Source organism: Hippoglossus hippoglossus, chromosome 13 (assembly GCF_009819705.1).
Source record: "Hippoglossus hippoglossus isolate fHipHip1 chromosome 13, fHipHip1.pri, whole genome shotgun sequence".
Taxonomy (NCBI): Eukaryota; Metazoa; Chordata; class Actinopteri; order Pleuronectiformes; family Pleuronectidae; genus Hippoglossus; species Hippoglossus hippoglossus.
Genome location: NC_047163.1, coordinates 28,221,604 through 28,240,657, shown reverse-complemented (window position 1 = coordinate 28,240,657; position 19,054 = coordinate 28,221,604). Strand labels below are relative to the sequence as shown.

General features: G+C 40.6%; 1 protein-coding gene across 6 annotated transcripts in view; it reads left to right on the top strand.

Annotated features, from left to right (window-relative positions):
• fat3a (FAT atypical cadherin 3a) overlaps nucleotides 1–19,054 on the top strand; it is a 188,928-nt gene extending 169,874 nt beyond the window's left edge. For 3 of the 6 annotated variants that reach the window (XM_034603734.1, XM_034603732.1, XM_034603736.1), the window contains 12 exons: nucleotides 3,128–3,325; nucleotides 3,662–4,463; nucleotides 5,850–5,984; nucleotides 6,251–6,405; nucleotides 7,476–7,727; nucleotides 8,352–8,598; nucleotides 9,455–9,608; nucleotides 10,818–11,530; nucleotides 12,053–12,166; nucleotides 13,939–13,998; nucleotides 14,706–14,741; nucleotides 18,110–19,054. In XM_034603734.1, the coding sequence (XP_034459625.1) occupies nucleotides 3,128–3,325; nucleotides 3,662–4,463; nucleotides 5,850–5,984; nucleotides 6,251–6,405; nucleotides 7,476–7,727; nucleotides 8,352–8,598; nucleotides 9,455–9,608; nucleotides 10,818–11,530; nucleotides 12,053–12,166; nucleotides 13,939–13,998; nucleotides 14,706–14,741; nucleotides 18,110–18,735 (3,492 nt within the window). In that variant the 3' untranslated portion in view covers nucleotides 18,736–19,054. The remainder of the gene's footprint in view (nucleotides 1–3,127; nucleotides 3,326–3,661; nucleotides 4,464–5,849; nucleotides 5,985–6,250; nucleotides 6,406–7,475; nucleotides 7,728–8,351; nucleotides 8,599–9,454; nucleotides 9,609–10,817; nucleotides 11,531–12,052; nucleotides 12,167–13,938; nucleotides 13,999–14,705; nucleotides 14,742–18,109) is intronic. The other 3 variants (XM_034603737.1, XM_034603735.1, XM_034603733.1) reach the window with 2 other exon arrangements.

The following is a 19,054-nucleotide window of genomic DNA, read 5'->3' as shown; positions in this document are numbered from 1 at the left end:
CAGATGAAGGATCAGGGTTAGTTATCAATGAATCAATTATATGACAGAGTACTACAATTTCTGGTTTGCTGGAGCCATTTAGTTCTGATATGTGCCCCATTACAGCACTAAGACCTCTATGGTTGAAAATGAAAGGAAATGTGGTGTTAATCAGAATTGTAATGCAAAACAAAATTGTTTGAGCAGCATTATACTTTCAGCGCAGGAAAATAATAGCAGTTTCCCTTGGTGATCAGTCAAGTGATTGTCAATAATGCCCAAATTAATTTTTATGAAAGAATTAACCTGAACAAGCAACAAAGGTTTGGATATCATAAACTGACTGACGTAAGTTAGAAAAAACCACGGCAACAATTTACACCTTAAAGTACAATTATTTTATACTGTTGTGAACTTGCAGTAAAGAGAAACTAGTCGATCACCATGTCTGTCAAACCCCAGTGACTTCAGGAAAATCAATAGAAAATCAAAGCACACCCAGACTAAAGAAACAACCCTCATTACATAAGCTTCATTTAGTGACTGCACCACAGAATTGCAACAAACTTTCAATTGAATATCAGGCCCCATTCACACCTCGTAATTACATCTGTCCTGAGTAATCCAATCTATCAATCAAATTTTATTTGTATAGCCCATATTCAAAATTGTCTCATAGGGCTTTAACATGGTGTGACATCCTCTGGCCTTAACCCTCAACAAGAGTAAGGAAAAACTACTAAAAACCCTTTTAACAGGGTAAAAAGAACGTAGAAACCTCAGAGAGAGCCACATGTGAGGGATCCCTCTCCCAGGATGGACAGAAGTGCAATAGATGTCATGTGTAACTGAGAACATCAGCAAAATAATAGTATTTACAGCATTGATTAAAAGAAACAGTTTGTAACATAATGGAAAAGTGTGTCAATGTTTAAATATTTGTACATTAGAAAATGTCTGATAGAGATGAAAGGAGCAGCAATGACAAATGAACTGAGGAGTTATTGTATGTAAAGGTAGAGTATATGAGTAGGCATATTGTATATCAAGCAGTCTTGATGTAATCATAGTCCATGACCAGCTGCCAACAAGATCACGATCCATGATCCGCCATCAGGATCTCTCTGCAGCTCTAAGTTCAGTTGTGAACACACTCAAAATACCTTGAGGATACAGTTGAGATCCAAATTCTCATACCACATTCATGGTCGCGTGGGACCCCATCCTAGGCAACATAAGAAGGACCAGCTACTCAGTTGATGTATTCTGACAACAGTTTCACAAAAAATTGAATGTATTTAGTTTGTGGCAACATCCACAATATCAACACTGATAACCCCATATTATGTATTTTTTTCAAATGTGTGTAATCTTCCTTCACAGCAGAGCTGCATGCAACACGTTGATTCATTTAGCCCCTCTTGACCCATCTCTCTCTCTCTCTTTTTCTACCTCCTTCTCACACGCTAGCTCATGCTGATACAAAGAAAGACACATGCACAACACATCGACAATAAACACATCTGTATACACAAACTGGGTAAAAACAATATAATTTGTGCTTAGCAAACTGAAATGACTTAAGTGTGTATTTGTATGTTTAGTGGGCGAATGAGATGCAATCACAAGTGGTCACAGACGCATTCTGGATGCATTTTAATGCCAGGTGTCAACAGAAGATTTTAGTGTTGTCCACCTGTGATTGGATCTCTCAGGACTGATGTTAAGAACAGGTGTGAGCAGGACCTGGGACATACGTGGCCACATTCTTTTCTCAGTGTAGATGCAAATGTGTCACATTAAAGGACCACCCACCTCTGAACTTAAGTATATCTACAATTCTCAGTGTTTCACCGACATCTATTTATTTGTGGCCTCTAACAATTAAATCTTATTTTGTTGTAAAATCTTATTTTGTTGAAAAAGCTGTGCAGTGCATTGATTCACTCAGACCCTCCTTGCCTATCGTTCTCTCCTTGTCTCTCAGACACAAACACACAGATGACAGACAGAGACAGAGACATTGGGTCTTTGCAAATAACAATTAAGTAGCTCTTTATTTGTGTGGAGAATAGGAAAGTGAGAATGTGTGAACTGACAAACTTTCACCATAGATTGATGTTAATACAGGTGTGAACAGGGCCTTAGACTTGCTTAGACTTTGCCTCTGTTGTATTTACTCTATCACTGCTTTAGCTGCTTTCAGACATGCACTGAACTCCGCAGATCCTTTGTATTTTCTCCGGAGGAGGAGCATGTGTGAAAGCAAATGTCCGTGTGAGATGCTATGCAGTTTCTATGGACTTTATAGTAGGACTACAGGCAGATAAAGTCCGTCGAAACTGCGTAGCGTCTCACTTGTACATTTTCCTTCACACATGGAGAAGTCTATGTGTGAAGGCTGATTCTCCGCTGGATTCACCACGAGCGAGTGGGGGTTTGATGACGCTTCTAATGCGCGACGCAAAAATGAAAAAACAATTTCTCATGTCTGAAAATAGCTTTTGAGACATGCACTTAACTCAGGAGAAACTCCGGACATTCTCTGCCTGTCTGCGTGAGAGCAAATGTCTAAGTGACAGCCTCCGGATTTTCTCCAGAGTTTCTCCTGCCAGCCCCCTAGTAAAAATTCTGGATAATGTCCAAAGGAGCCAATGTGACAACACAGCAGGAGATCCTCCGCAGGGTTCACCACGAGTGAGTGGGTGTGTTGATGCTGTTTATATCACGCGACAGATAATTAAATAAATAAAAAATACAAATACCTCCAGTGGGGGTACCATACACATCAGTGAGTTTTTGGTACTAAGGGATGACACCGGTGTAAAGAAAAACACATGATCTTAGCAGAAAAATAATACATTACATTCTGTCTCTGCATGCTGTGCCAACCCTCACCTGAGCTCTCCGGAGATTTCTGTGATTTCTAGCTCATTGTTCATGCGTGAACGGCAAACTCGGGAGAAAGTCCGGACTCAATTCTAAAGACATCCTCCAGAGTTCATGTCTAAAAACATCTTATGTGTCTGTTCTTTACATTTTAATTCCTTAAAAAATGTTGCCTTTCTTATAATTTACATTTGATTATTTTTATTGCGTTTAGCCCTTTGATGACACTTGTTATATGCTTGTGTGTCTTGTCCCTCAGGAAAACAAGCCAATTGGCACCACCATCCTACAGTTATCTGTAATTGATCAGGACTCCTCCCACAATGGCCCGCCCTTTGACTTCCGCATCCTGTCAGGAAATGAAGGCGAAGAGTTTGTGCTCGAGAAGGATGGAACCCTGGTGACCAATCAAGTGTTCAGAAGAGACCTGGCAACTGAATATATTATTCAGATACAGGTAAAGTCGAACTGTGGTTTCTCCTACAGAGCTGCTGATGTTATTTTCTAACAAATCACAAACTCTTTTCTTTATTAAGCATCATTTAGAGATAGTTACTCTGGGTTTGTTAACATATTGAGAGTTGTGAATGGTAGAGTGGATTAAATAACAACAATTGTAAGGTTATGATAATATTAAAGTAATATTAAAGTAATTAAAGTTTAAGTTTTAATTAAGGCTTACAAGACCTCTGGAAACATGATGAGTGCTGTATATGCCATCAATTAGCTTCCAGACCAAAGTAACAGTCATCTGTATTTTCTTCACTCTCAATGTTCTCCTTCCTCCTCCCAGGTGAAGGACTCTGGGAAACCTCGCCTGTCCTCCTCCTCCATGCTGACGGTCAGGGTAATTGAGGAGAGTCTTCACCGCCCAGTGGCATTACCACTCGAGATTCATATCATCACTATGGAGGACGAGTTTCCTGGTGGTGTGATTGGCCAGCTGCACGCCACTGATGCTGACCCTTATGATGTGCTGACCTTTGGCCATTCTCCCCCGGCCCAACGCAGTCTCTTTAAGATTAGTCCTCGAGATGGGAAAATAATTGCCCTTGGTGGGTTGGATGCAGGCAGGTACTCCCTTAATGCAAGTGTTAGTGATGGCCGCTTTGCCGTGCCTGTGCCTGTGAGTGTGCACGTGGAACAGGCGACACCGGAGATGCTGCACGAAGCAGTGACAGTGCGTTTTGAAAGTGTGGCACCACAAGACTTTGTGGCATTGCACCTGAAGAGTGTGTTGAAGGTGCTTCAACGGGCGGCTGCATCACAGCAGCAAGACATGCTGCATCTTCTCAGTCTGCAGCCAGTTGGTGGGACGCAACAACTGGACTTGCTTGTCGCCGTGGAAACAGTGGGGGGTGGCTACTACAAGGCGGCCTACCTCACCCAGAAACTGAGTGCATTGAGGCGGCAGCTGGAAGAGGTCCTCAGAGTGTCAGCAATCCTAGATAAGAACTGCTCAGGGCTGGAGTGTCGCGGGGCACAGTGTGAACAGAGCATCATCTTGGACTCACACAACCTGGCTACATACAGCACGCCACGGGTCAGCTTTGTCTCACCACGCTTTCAACGGACCTCGCGCTGTACATGCAGTGGTGAGTGACCAAATCTGTACAGGTGATTCGGGCTTAGAGGTCTGAAGTCTTCCTCTGTCTTCATATGCGTAGTGTTTTCCACAACACAGAGCACATGTAAGATCCAATTGAAATGTATAGTCATCCTAAAAAGTAAAACTCCAGCCTTGGAGCAGATCCTCTTATTGAGTTATGCAGCTATTTATGTCTATATGTCAATATGTCTACATATGTCTACAAATGAATAGGCTCAGTAGGTAGTGTGGATTCTTCACTAACCAGAAGGTTGGTGGCTCGACTCCTGTCTTGCAAGCCAAAGTGTCCCTGGGCAATAAACTGAACTATACTGAACCCCAAACTGTCCCTGACGGCTATGCCGGCAGTGTGTGATTGATGTTTGCCCCTAGATGTAATGTATGAATGTGTGTGTGAATAGCTAACAGTACTGTAAAATGCTTTAACTGGTCATCAAGACTAGAAAAGCTCAATAATACAGACCATTTAGCATAAAAGGCAGTCTTTAGAAAAATGATGCAGTTTAGTTGTGTTGAGATTTTTTCAGATGCCTTTGATGAACACATACACTGATGTAGTCAGTAGTATATACAGTATGTGTGTGTAAGACCACAGAGCAGTGTGGGTGTGAAGCCAGGAGTGTCATGATTTCATGCACAAAATGCACCATCAGTGTCCGACAAACTGAAGCAAATGAATGAAACCGATCTGATTACATTGGCAATATCATTACAATTGACTAGATATTGACTTAAAATGTAATTGTGCATCAATGGAAACTTGGAATCAGATTGCAACATGTGTGATGGGAGTAGTTGCTAACCAATTGTGTTTTGTGCATGAATAGAAAGTGTTACATTGGCAGACATGATTTCATTCACGTTGTAGATGAAATTTCACAAAGATGCATGAATGGTAAATTGTTTGTATTTTATATAGAGCTTTTTCTACTCTTGATGCGCACTCAAAGTTCTTAACAGTACAGTTTTTTGCCATTCATCAACACATTCACACACTTCATGGGCAATTTGGGGTTCAGAATCTTGCCCAGCGAAACTTCGGTGAGGTGCAACAATTGTAGTTATAATACACTTATTTCGAAAATCAAATGTAGTAATTCATTATGTTATACACAGTGATTTCCCCTTTAATGTGTACTTAATGCGTTGTGGCAGAAAATAACACATTATGGGCTAACACTGCTTATATGACAATCTTACTCAAACATGAAAATCAGTACAAGGCTCTAGTTCATTCATGGCCCACAGAGCCCCATAAGGATCATTTGAATGAAAAACAAACCTGCAGAGCCTTTTCCTTTTCCTCTTACTAAAGAAATCATCCCCCTGGAGCTATGATAACTGTATGTTTTCTCTCTTCCTGTTCGTGTAGATGCCACCTGTGCTGTGCTGACAGAACAATGTGAGGACCAGCCTTGTCCAGCAGACATGCAGTGTGTTTCTGTTGAGGCCACCAGAGGGCGATATGCGTGCCAGTGTCCACCAGGAAAACTGGGAGAGTGTGCAGGTGTGTGAGTCTGTGTTGTCAAGGAGAAAAAAAAAACAGGCAGCCATTACAGATCTGTAATGTATGAAAGTAACACATGCAGCAGACAATGTATTTACAATGTCATGTTAACATACATTATATCTGCTGACTTGCTGTTAGTTTGACAACACAAGTTCAATATCATAACTAACAGCTGTACTGTAATTTTTGTGTTGTGTGTCTAATTGTTCCTATATAGTTCTATCTTAACCTGATTTATGTACATGTGATTGTTCTGGGTGCAGGTCATTCGTCTCTGAGCTTCTCAGGTAACAGCTACATCAAGTACAGACTATCTGACTGGCTGCAGACAGAGCTGAAGATTAGCCTGAGGATCAGAACACTGCAGAGCCGAGGAATCATCATGTACTCACACACGGAGCCCTGCACTGTGCTCAAGGTACACACACACACAAACACACACACACAAAGATGTTGGTCAAGACTCTTAGGCTAATCAGTGCTAGAAAGGACATACTTCTGTTTCCTGAATTGTTCAAAGAACAAACAAGCTGAAGGACATTAAGTATTACATATTAGATGTAATTATTAAAAAGATTTTTTAGATATAGATCCTCAGGTCAACTCTCTTGCTGAAGTCATGAGAGATTTACTGACAGAGCTGACAAACCCTGAACTATTATTATACTATATTATTGTGTAAATGAACTCAATCAAACTTGCAATTTGTTGAAATATTTTTGTTCGTCAAGGTTTTCTATCTAATACCGAGAAAAAAGTCATAATATTACGAGAATAAAGTTGTAAAATTTACTACGAGAATAAATTCATAATATTCAGAAAATAAACTCGTAATTTTAGGCTACATGTTATTTCAGAAAAGCAGCCTGCCCCAGTGTTAAAATGAATGCAGAATCTTGTGAAACTACTTCAGTATAGGATTCACAAATAACAAAATACTGAATCTTTTGGCACATCAGCACCACATTATCTAAGTATCCGTACTTCAAAAAGATTGAACAAGAAACTGGGTTTATTCAGCCGAAAGAACCACACGGACTTGAGGAAAATCGCCTCTTTTGTGGAGTAGGAAATGTTATTTTTTTTCTACTGCGGTAAAGTTTGAAAGATATTCACAGATTCTGACTTTTGTGTTTTTTCTCGTAATATTATGACTTTATTCTCATAAAACTACGACTTTATTACCTCTTGTAAAATACCAATTTTATTCTTTACTACTTTATTCACTCTATATTACTACTTTATTCACATAATATTTCGACTTCACGACGTGTCATTTTGCAAAACTACAGTAGCATCCTGAGTGGCCTTTTTAGGCACAACCAAGAAAACACTGAATCCCAACAAGGGATTTAAAATGTTTGTATGTAAGTTTGATAGAAGATGTAATGTAAACAAGAAGATTTTCCATTGATGAATCTCTTGATTGGATATAATCCATTGCTGGACAATGAACGTGTGTGCATGTTTGTGTGCTTGTGTGAGCAGTTGGAGGAGGGGAAGCTTTGGTTCCAGCTGGCCTGTGGCTTTGGCAGTGATGGAGGTGGAGGTGGTGACAGTCACAACATGTTGGGGATCTCTGGCCGCCGTATCAGCGACGGCAGCTGGCACACTGTGGCACTGGAGCTGAACCGCAACTTCAGCAGCCTGGCGCTGGATGACAGCTACGTTGAGCAACGCCGGGGACCACCGTTCATACAACCACTCTCTCCAGATAGAACCATCTACTTTGGAGCACTGGTCAGTCCATGAGTATTTGTAGCTACACTTCATGGGTTTTGTATTGGATGTTACTGCAATTCATGTTATGGCACCTCACCTTTGGGGCATTCAGAAACACTTTCAGATTGTTATAAAATGATGCTTAAGTACACCTACTAGCTGGCAGTACCTAGAATCTGGTAGAAGGTAGAAGTGTAGTTGAATGCTGAATGTAAGTGTCTTTTAATCATTATTTTGATGTGTGATCAATGTCTGTGTGCATTGCTGTACAAGGCCCCTTTTTCTGCTCTCTTTTTATCAATGACACAAATACAACATAATACAACATTATCTGTCTCATCCTCTATCATCTGTGTGCATGTATATCTGGGCTGGTTTCAAACTTAAGGAAAATCAACTGCTTCATAAGGAAGGAAATGCATTGCACACAGTGCTAGATCTCATCTCATATAAACAATGCATTTTCATGATTAACACTGAATGCAAGCACATGCTGATAATAATAACAAGCATCATCATCATAATTGTTATTATTGAAGTAGTCATCTTTACCTCTGAATTCATTTGATTACATTTTGTCCAGATTTGTAATTTCAGTGGGTGTTTGTTTAATCTATACATTTCTCATCTCTTTCACTACAGGTGCAGCACCCAAACTCTCGCAGCCTCATGGACTCCCAGAAGGACCCGCGGGTGCTTGAGGGTTTCCAGGGTTGCCTGGACTCGGTCATGCTGAACAACAATGAGCTGCCGCTGCAGAACAAGCGCTCTCGCTACGCAGAGGTGGTGGGACTGACGGAGCTGAAGCTGGGCTGCATCCTCTACCCCGACGCCTGCCTGCAGCAGCCCTGTCGCAATGGAGCCACTTGCACCAGCCTGCCCTCTGGCGGTGAGTAACAGGAAATACAGCAGCTATTATTAGCATTAGCTCATTGATGCAACATTTATGTATTTAAATTCAATATGTTTGTTCTTCAACATGCCAATTATGTGAAGATAATTTTACATAGTGGCACAAGAATAAAACTGGTTAAACTAAAAAGGTGCTTCTCTTTAGATGTAGCATCCAAATAAAATTGTGAGACAGCATTATCTTCTATCCTTTAATAGAGGATTGTCCAGTTTATCCTATATATCCTTAGTATTAAGAGAAGTAAACCAGCACTTATAATGGCTGCAACTTAGATACCTCTGGGTCATTTGACTTGGTTTGGAATCTTCCAAACAGAGACAGCCCAGGTAAGTAGGTCAAGTGTGATCAGCAACTGATGGTTGGAATCCCTATACTGAGCAGGTAAAGTGAATGTAGCAGTCGCAGTGATAGCACACAGCAGAGGTGCGTTTTTGTTGTAAAGCTATCTTAGCAAACCTGCAGGCATACTGCTGTAAGACTCCCCACATACCAAATATTTGTCATTTTCACTGTAATGAGAAAGTCAGCATGGGAATTGTTGCAGCCCACTGTTGTCTTTTATACAGTGCTAGAAAGGTTGTGACTCTGATTACATGTCTGAGCGATTCCTTGTATATATGCGTGTGTGCGTGTGTGTGTGTGTGCGTGCGTGCGTGCGTGCGTGCGTGCGTGCGTGCGTGCGTGCGTGCGTGTGTTCATTATGCTGTGTAGATGATTTCCCAAAGGTGTGATTTGTGTTTTGGCCAAGCAGCATTGTAAACTGTGCTCTGACTGCTCTAAATTTTTAATGAAGCTTTTCTCCTTGTCCTCCTCCTCCCTTTCTGACCACCAGGTTTCTCATGCAGTTGTAACCCCCTGTACACTGGAGGGCACTGTGAGATGGAGATAACGGCGTGTGTTCCCAACCCATGTCAGAACAGTGGCGTGTGTAAACCCATTGGCAATGCTTTCCTCTGCAGCTGCAGAAGAGGCTTTAAGGGCTTGACGTGAGTTCCAGTCCAAACATAGATACATTATCTGTCGGAGGTGTTTGTCTCCACCCCGGAGACAATGCAATACAGAATAATCCATTGGAAAATATGTGTCTAATACTGTCTAAAAAGGGTGGGGTTTCAGCTTTGTAGACATATTATCGAGCTTGTCACATTTCCCAGGTGCAGGGAGAATTCCGTCACTGTTAAAAGTAAATGCAATGTGACAGCTGACATCAAAGAACACACAGAGATGAATTTAAGCATGGTCTTACTCTCTCTCTCTCTTTCACACACACATATGCAAAACACACACGCGCACACACAAACACAGTGATGTCTAATATTAACAATAACTACTTCATACCTAACCTAACTAAAAACGAACTAAACCTTGGCGTTTACTACAGTTACAGTTTATGAATGAAATACAACGTGATCATTAGTGAGGATTAGACAAATCCTGACTTTAGGTCTGTACTCCCATGGACCGAAAACCATCATCTCATCTCATCTTAAGAGGAGAGCAAACATCTTGCTCAAATGCCTTTACATAAATGCGTACAGACTCTAAGCCATATTAATGAAGTAGTATACTACCACCAGGGCCCAGCTTTTATGTGTTTCAGTAAGTGATCATTTCATTAAACACAAATTTAATTAGGAATGTTTTGTACAAACTTAAATAATAATGGCCCTGAGGCAATTTTCACAAATCTAAGACAAAGCTACTGAATCAACTAGAAACTCACACAGCAGCTAGACCTACTTTTGTTGGTTGTACTTCACCTTTATGAAGTACAAACTTTAAGTTTAGATGTTGATTTATAAACATTCAAGAAGCCTTATGCATGTTATACACATCAATCAATCAATCAATCAGAATATATCACAACATTTCTTTATGAAGCTTTTGTAGATTTTATAATCACTGATACATTAGTGTTTAAATTATGTTAAAAGGGTTAAGATCTTTAAAAGAATGGATTGGTAAAAACAGGTCTTTCCAAAATCAATCAAGTGTTTTCTCTCTAGCCTCCACTAGTGACACTACATTCTAATTTGACTTTGTGCAAAGCAATGGCACAGCCAACTTTTTGATATTCCATGTACAGCATGGCTTAAATAAAAGCCTTCACAGAGGTGTTTTTTTTCTGCATCCTCAATGCATGTCATTTTACTCTGTTTATCTTTGGCCTTTGGAACGTGATCTCCATCCTGCAGCTGTGAGGAAGATGTGAACGAATGTGACCGCAGCAATCCAGAGGGTGAGTGTGAGAATGGTGGCATCTGCGTCAACACTCATGGGTCCTTCTACTGTAACTGCACGGCAGGCTTCGTGGGGCAGCGCTGCGGACTGCGCCCTGTCGTCGTCCCCAACATGCAGGCTGGTCCGACTGTGGTCGGTAAAGAGGAGCTGATTGGAATCGCTGTTGTTCTTTTTGTCATCATCACCCTCATCATCCTCTTCATCGCTTTCCGAAAGAAGGTTTTCCAGAAGAACTATTCGAGAAACAACCTGTCTCTGGTCCAGGACCCGGCCACTGCAGCACTCCTCAACAAAGCTAATGGTGTTCAGTTTAAGACCCTACACTGCTCACCCGGAGACCCACTCAACCTGTACTCAGAGCCAGGGCTGGGGTCCACCGTGGTGGGAGGGGGTGGGATGATTGGACCCCCACAGGTGCCTGTGAGGCCCATGGCGTACACACCATGTTTCCAAGGAGACCCACGCTCAACGTTGGAGAAGATGGTGGATGGGTGTTGTGTGGAGCATACAGAAATGAGCACTTTTCACCCAGAATCACCAAGGATCCTTTCAGGAACCACCAGGAGGGGGGTGGTGGTGTGCAGTGTGGCCCCCAACCTGCCGCCAGTGTCACCCTGTCGCTCAGACTGTGACTCCATACACAAGAGCCCATGGGACAGTGATGAGGGTAAGTATGTGTGTGCACATGTTGATACCAGCTAGTAGAACTGGCAGCGAGTGATACTTAATGAAAGAATATTCAATTCAATTCAATTTGATTTGTATAGTGCCAAATCATAATATACATTATCTCAAGGCACTTTACATAGAAGGTCAAGACCTTAAAAGTTTTTTATAGAGAAACCCAACAGCTCCCATAGTGAGCAGCACTTTGGAGATAAAAAAGAAGAAACCTCTAGCAGAACCAGACTCAATGTGGGCGGACATCTGCCTCGACTCAAGAATCAATCTGATGGTTATAACAAGTTTTTGTATAAATGTCTAAAAGGATAAAATGATAAACTAAAGGCATTTAATATCCAAAAAGTCAAAGTTTATCTTAGCTTGACATCAAAATGTTGTGCAAAAAAATCTGGTTACTATTTAACATGCTAAGGAGCAGAAAGGAACAGGGACTGGGCATACAACTGCAAGGTAGTAATTCTAATCTACACTCTGACCCACCTGAATCCCTGATCTTTATCCACAGGTAAAATGGTTGACATGGCTGAAGAATTAACGTGTTTCTCAGGGAGCAACAAAGGCAGTAACTCAGAGGTCCAATCACTGAGCTCCTTCCAGTCTGACTCCTGTGATGACAATGGTAAGACACATCCCTCACAACAAGAGCGATTCAGGATCCTAGAATTTCAAAGTTCTGCAGTGTTTCTGTGTTTTTTTTTTATGTGGGTATTTTAAAATGCTTTGTTTGCTTGTTCTTGGTTAGGTTACACTGAGTGTGTCTGTATTTGAAAGCTTTGCTCATATAGGTTTATGCAAAATCAATTGAATCACACACTTGGTTTACATACATTTGTGAGAAAACATTTGTACTATTTTTAGGATCATTATTATATAATACATTTGTATTGTTAACTAATACTTAGATTGCTGAATTATTTGCTTCTAAAATACTGCAGAAGCTAATCGTCATCATTGAGATATAGACATGCTCTGAATAAACTAATGGCATGCTTGTTATTTAAGAAATGGCTTGAGCAGTTCCAGTTTTCATTCCTTGCACTCCAAATAAATACCAATTACAGTTCTGTACTTCCAAAAACAAAAATTAAAAAACACAAAGAGGACAGTCCAGCTGGTGACATTAAACCAGCAAAAGTGGATTTGGACACCGAGCCCTTGGACTAATAAGTCTTATCTTATATGAATAATTAAATCATATGTTTAAAATATATTATAGACACTAGTGTCTACTGAGACAAGACTAGCTATATTCCTGGGATAACCAGGAGCCAGGAAATGGCTCCTGTAAAGTCCTGCAAGTCTTTGCCAAGTAGCAGGTCTTCACATGTGTTGAACCTTTGGGACAAATATACATGTAGGTATTTTGTTTACAAATGGACCACTTTAAAAAAAATCTAATAAATTCATGATGATGAGGAACAAAACATGCTCAGAGGAAGACAAAAAGATTTATAGCAATGACATATTGACTTGATTCACATATACTTAACTCTGGATATTCATTGCTCTCAGAGAATGGGCCCTACTACCCCCTCTAACACCACCATCTGGTGTAATGTTACAGTGGACAAACAGCATGGTCAATGACTTTAGTGTCATTCTTCCCGTCAAATGTTCCTCCACATTTGGGGTTACATTCCACATGGCCATAGTGTCCTCACTTTGATTGCAGTCGAGGACATTTGTCGTATGTCGTACACATGTCTCTCTGCCATGTTATCCTGACCATAGAGTTCACAAACTTTTTCTCACAACTGTGCATAGTCCTTATAATGATTTCTCAGCAGCATAATTTTAAGCTTCTCAAAGAGACCAAAAGGATTTGACAGCTTCACAGTGGTGTTGGTGGTCATGGTCTTTGTGCTGGAACCATGTATTTTGTTTTGTGAATCATTTTCACTACATTGTGCTGCTCTCACTTCTTTTTTTTTTTTTTGCAACCCATCGAAAAATGTTCACAATGGTCATAATTCAACAAATCATCAACTGTTTGAACATGTTGCAATTGTCATTCCTCTGCTTGCTAAAGTCAGATTGGTGTCATCAGATGCTAAAGTGTAGAGATGTAGAAATGTTTGAGTGGCTTTATACTTCATAAACTCGTCTTGTTCTCACATGGCTTTCTTTGCATTAATGGAGTCAATTTTCTTTGTTTAGTAATGTAAACTATATCTGTGTACTGTACAATGTTGTGTGTAAATTGCCCCCAAACATCAAAATCAGCAGGAAGTCTTGACTGTGTATAAGGCGCACCAGGCAATCTTCTCTGCAGACATGAGTGTCAACCATAAGTAATGCCATAGGTGTGAGGGTACACACCTGAAAACACCATGTTTTCATTTTGAATGACTGTATTTCAAAACTTGTCTCCTCCTTTTTTCCTTCCACAAGCCTCCATAGTGACTGTCATTCGACTGGTCAATGATGCAGTCGACACAATCGAAAGTGAAGGTACCATGTTTCATCCCCTTTGTGTCTATCCTTTCATTATTCCACTCTTCTCTTATCTCAGTCTTGTTATTACAGTGTCTCTTCTAAAAGAGGTGTCTTCATTAATATAACCAAGTTAAATACACTATGTGTGTAAACTACTGTATCTATATGCAAGTGAACCCCTTTGTGTACAATCAATCAATCAAATTTTATTCATGTTTACAAATTATTTCTTCTCTCGCACATAATCCCAGTCAGAGAGTTTGTCCAACCTATTCCCTGTTCTCAAATTAGTATTTTCAGAATATTTTTTCAAAGACCAGTGATGGCCAACAATGTTCCACCAACAGACAGCCATCTGCTGGTTGTCATTGCAATTGATCATCATTATAGATGGAGTCCCTGCCTTCTACTCTACTCGTTGAACAGTAGAGTGTTAATTGTTGAGTCTTTGGTTGGAATGAAAACCTGCAGGCTGTTTGGTCTTTGTGGCGAATCATCATTCACAGTTCCTGTAAAAAAGCAGTGGGGTCAGATCAGCTGCCCTCTCAATCGGGACCAGCAGTTTTAGAAAAACCTCCTTGAATATCAAGAATTTCACACTGGTATGATAGCAAGTAAATTGATGAGTGCCCAGAGCCTCTCCAACATACATTTACAATTGTGGACACACTCAGAATTCAATGTTTAAAACTTCTGTGTTATGTTGTTCTTCCATCTGACAGTGTCAGTCATGGACCAAGGTCAAACCTACAACAGAGGTGAAAACCAGCCCCTTTTCCTCTATCTATCCTTCTATCCTTCTATCTATCTATCTATCTATCTATCTATCTATCTATCTATCTATCCTTCCTTCTATCCTTCTATCTATCTATCTATCTATCTATCTATCTATCTATCCATCATCTATCTCTCTATCAGTCTGTCTGTCTGTCTGCAGGGAGTAGACAAAATAAAGTTAATTCAAATACTGCGAAAAAAATGTATATATGCTATATTAGGCTGTATCTCAATCAGAAGCATTTTTCAACTTGGAACCTCTCTAGAGCTCAAGTAGGTTTTATGCAATAATTTCATCCATAGACTGTATTCAAATACTTGAAGTGCTGATTACCACACATGTTTTCAAATGACAAATAATTATAATCAGTCATTAGTCATCAGTCACTTACCCCCCACTAATCCCCACTAAAGTGTTAGTCAACTAAGGTGTCTGTTAATGAACAGATCATACACTCATCCTATAGACATAATGGAGAACACTATGCATCCAGCATAATGGACCAGGCACATGAAATTCAAAACAGCAACATTTTGAAAAGAAACCAGTTTATTTGGATTGAATCATCACAATCTTGGAATTCACTTATAGGTGTTGACATATATGAAACACTTGCTCTCAATTCTGGAAAAAGAAACCTGTTTTTTATTTTTTATTTTTACATAACCAAACTTGAGGAGCTAGTCCAGTAATCCAATATTTGTAACCTGTTCTTTTGTGTAAAATCAGTCTTTTAGGTAAACTGCAACCCTGAGTCTCTAATCTTTACTGCCAAAAACAATTATTTTCAGTTTTTCTTTGATGGTTTATTTTTAGGTATATTTTTGGGTATTTATTTGACAGGACATAGAATTAAGTGTGAAAGGGGACAGACAGAGAGAGAACAGGGGTGACATGCAGCAAAGGGCCGCAAGCCGTAACCAAACCTGGGCCGCTGCAGAGGCTTGAAGCCTTGGGATGGGGTGCCAGCTCCACATACGGCAACTTCTTTGTTGAGTTTTAGGTAATTTTGTGGCATCCAGTTATTGGATTATTTGTTGTGAATGATATGGCCAAGTGGAAGAATGTGTGTACACTTTTGAAAAGTGAGATCAGGCGTCCCCTTTAATCCAAAATTCAAGAACATTTAACACCATTCAAAGCTCCATTAATTGTACACGTTCCCATTTATGTGGCTTAGTAACTTTGCAGATTTGCTTAGTGTTTCCCTTGTATTGTATTAAACATAATATGCAGTATTGGCACAGCTAGTGATGTAGTAGACCATTGCATCAGGGGATAGGCTACTCTTGGCAAGTACTTTTACTAAAATACTGTAAGTATATTTTTAAAAACAAGAACTTACTTTTACTGTAGTAGAAACTTAAATATGATACTTTTAGTTTTACTCCACATAAAGACTAATGGTATATGACCACTGTGATGTGGTGAGATGAGACTCATCAACCTAGTCTTCCTGATGCATCAGGTATTGAAAATTAATATTTCTGCTTAAGACATCATCTGTCTCCAGAATATAACTTAATTCCTTCACCTTGACAGAAGTAAGCCAGACAAAGGCAGATATTATTCATGAAGAGGATTGTATTTATTTACACATTTTACATGTATACATCTATTTATTTACACTCTAAACTTTGTAAGGGAAAGCAAAAAAACCCAATAAATTAGTTGCACCTTTAGAGAGGTACTCTTAGCTCTGTAACCTGAAGCCAACATCCAACCTCTACTACAACCACATGGTCATAAGTGGTTGTCCTCTGTCAAGCCCATAGTTATTAAAGCCAGTCTATCTTAATTTTAAAAAAAATGTTGTCTACCCCTGTATCTTTCTACCTCTGTACATCTGTGTATATGTGCCCCCACCCCCCCACCCCATCATGCTTAGCTGACTTGGCCTGTCACTCAACCCCCCCCCCCCCCCCCCCCCCCCGCCCCATACCCCCAAACGGTCCCCGGCTTTTTTGCCAACTATAATTCTTTGGATTTTTTTATCCAGCCAAGTGATGGTATTGTACCGGTTGTTGCTTGATGAGGTTTTCACAGCTTCAGTCTTCAGATCGTTTGCATTCTGCTTTGATGCATGGATATCTTTGTTTGTTTTGTCATTGCTTTTGTTTTAACTTCACTCACATGTGCTCTTAAATGACATCTGCCTTCAGTTAAATGACTCTAAATATTTCTTTGTACATTGTCTTCTTGGTCAGCCAAACCTTGTGATTAGTTACATCATTTAGACTGTTGGCTCCAGTGCTAATAACATAGCATATCCTAATTGGGTTTTCTTTAATTTCAATACAGGACATGCTCTAATGGGTCAAGAACTCTCCTCCTTTCTAAATGCTTTAGCAAATTTAGCCAATAATTCAACCTTTTTGCTTGAATCTGGAGACAATGTATGTTTCAGTAGTACTCCATGATTCCCGCCTCTTTATGTTGCATTGAGTCTTAACAATTTGCAACATCAGAAAATCAAGTCTACTAGTTTGTTCTATTACTAGGACATATGCTTCATGTACATTCTGAAATCCAGGTATATACAATTGGCTGTTTTTAGTAGTCTGGACACTTCCATCACTTTATGCTGCTGAAATCTCTTATACACATGATAGAAAATTTGTAGTTCTGGTTCTGGTGTTGAAATTTAGGCATCACAGCATCTGTTGTAGCCCCTAGTTAGACATACAAATATTTTAAGATCTGAGAGAAAGTGGTCTTCATCTACAAGACTTCAGTAAGTCACTTCCCGGAATTTAAAAAAAAATATCATCTCACCAGGGCTCTGATGAGGAGGTTCTTGCTGTGGTGGAACACATCGACTAAGCTGATTGTATGGAGGCTTATTCATTGTATTCACACTGCATTTAAGTGTTAGCCAGTGGCAACATGATGCATCTGAGCTAGCAACCCATTATCTACACAAAGAGTAGATTGCTACACTGACCAAAAGGACAATCTACCAGCTATTTGTTGTATCCTTCTAACATCCAGAATCATATATTGCTGTTTTTTCTTCAACATGGCTTGATTGCTGCAGTTTTTCATGATGATCTCAGCATGCTGTGACACCTGTGACCCTGACCCTAAAAGGCTTCTATTGTGCATGTCACATACCTCCATAGACCTAAAATGTTTTCTGTACAGGTTGTGCCATGTCATATACTTGACCTTCAACACCTATGTGTAATGTTGATGTTACTGAGTTCACTGTGCCTGGTGCATACTCAGGGCATGTTGCTGCACAGTTCTACATTGATGAAACCAGTTTGTTGGCTCAGCCACATCGGGGGCTGTTCATTTTTAAAGTGCTGATTAAAGTTAGTAACCATCTGCCCTTCTATTGTCCAGCATATCACTGGGACACATCAGACTGGATGCCAAGCACCAGGCTGTCAGACATTGAAGAGGTGCCAAGCTATGAGACCGGTCCTGGCAGCGAAGTAGCAGGCTCAGTGCCCCGACTTGGAGGAAGCACACGTGAATTGGAGTCAGACTACTACCTGGGGGGCTACGACATTGACAGTGACTACCCACCTCCTCATGAAGAGGAGTTCTTGAGCCAGGACCAGCTGCCACCTCCGCTGCCCACAGGTGAGGACTATCCAGAGCCCTACGCACCACTGCCCGCCAATCCACCAGCCTCCAAGGAGAGCACCCTGAGCTCTGGCAGCACTGGGCATCAGCATTCCAGGCCACACTTCCATCCCAGTCAGTACCTACCTCCTCACCAGCTACCCCTTGGGGAGGCACCTCATGGGGACTTAAGCACTTGTGGCGTAACCCCAGGAAATGGGGACACTGATGACTCTGTGTCACTAAATATGCGACTGTCTGTTGGAGCATCATCAGCCTCAGACATGTCAGCTCCCTGTGGGCTGGATGATTCTGAACATGGCAGTGACTTTGATAGTATGGACGAGCTTCGTCGAGGGGTGACCATCATCACTGACTCACAGCAACAGACTGAGGTGTGATTGATTGAATGGGTCAGAAGGAGCATAAGATTAGTGTAGATGTAAGAAGATGCACAAGTGGATGTTATCACAGGTGAAGAAATGCTTTGTCAGCAACACTAGGTACTGCTACAACCACATTCTGGAAGAATAATATTGAGATCACAAACTTAAAACTGCATTTCACTTGTTCATGCAACCCTTTCCAGAGATGTAAATGTTGTACGATACCGAGAACAACTTACTGACTGTTGTGTCAGATCTGTTAAAAAACTATCCTTTTTCAATTGGGAGTCAATTGTTATGTGAGAAAAATGGTATTGAGAAAGTGAATGAGAAA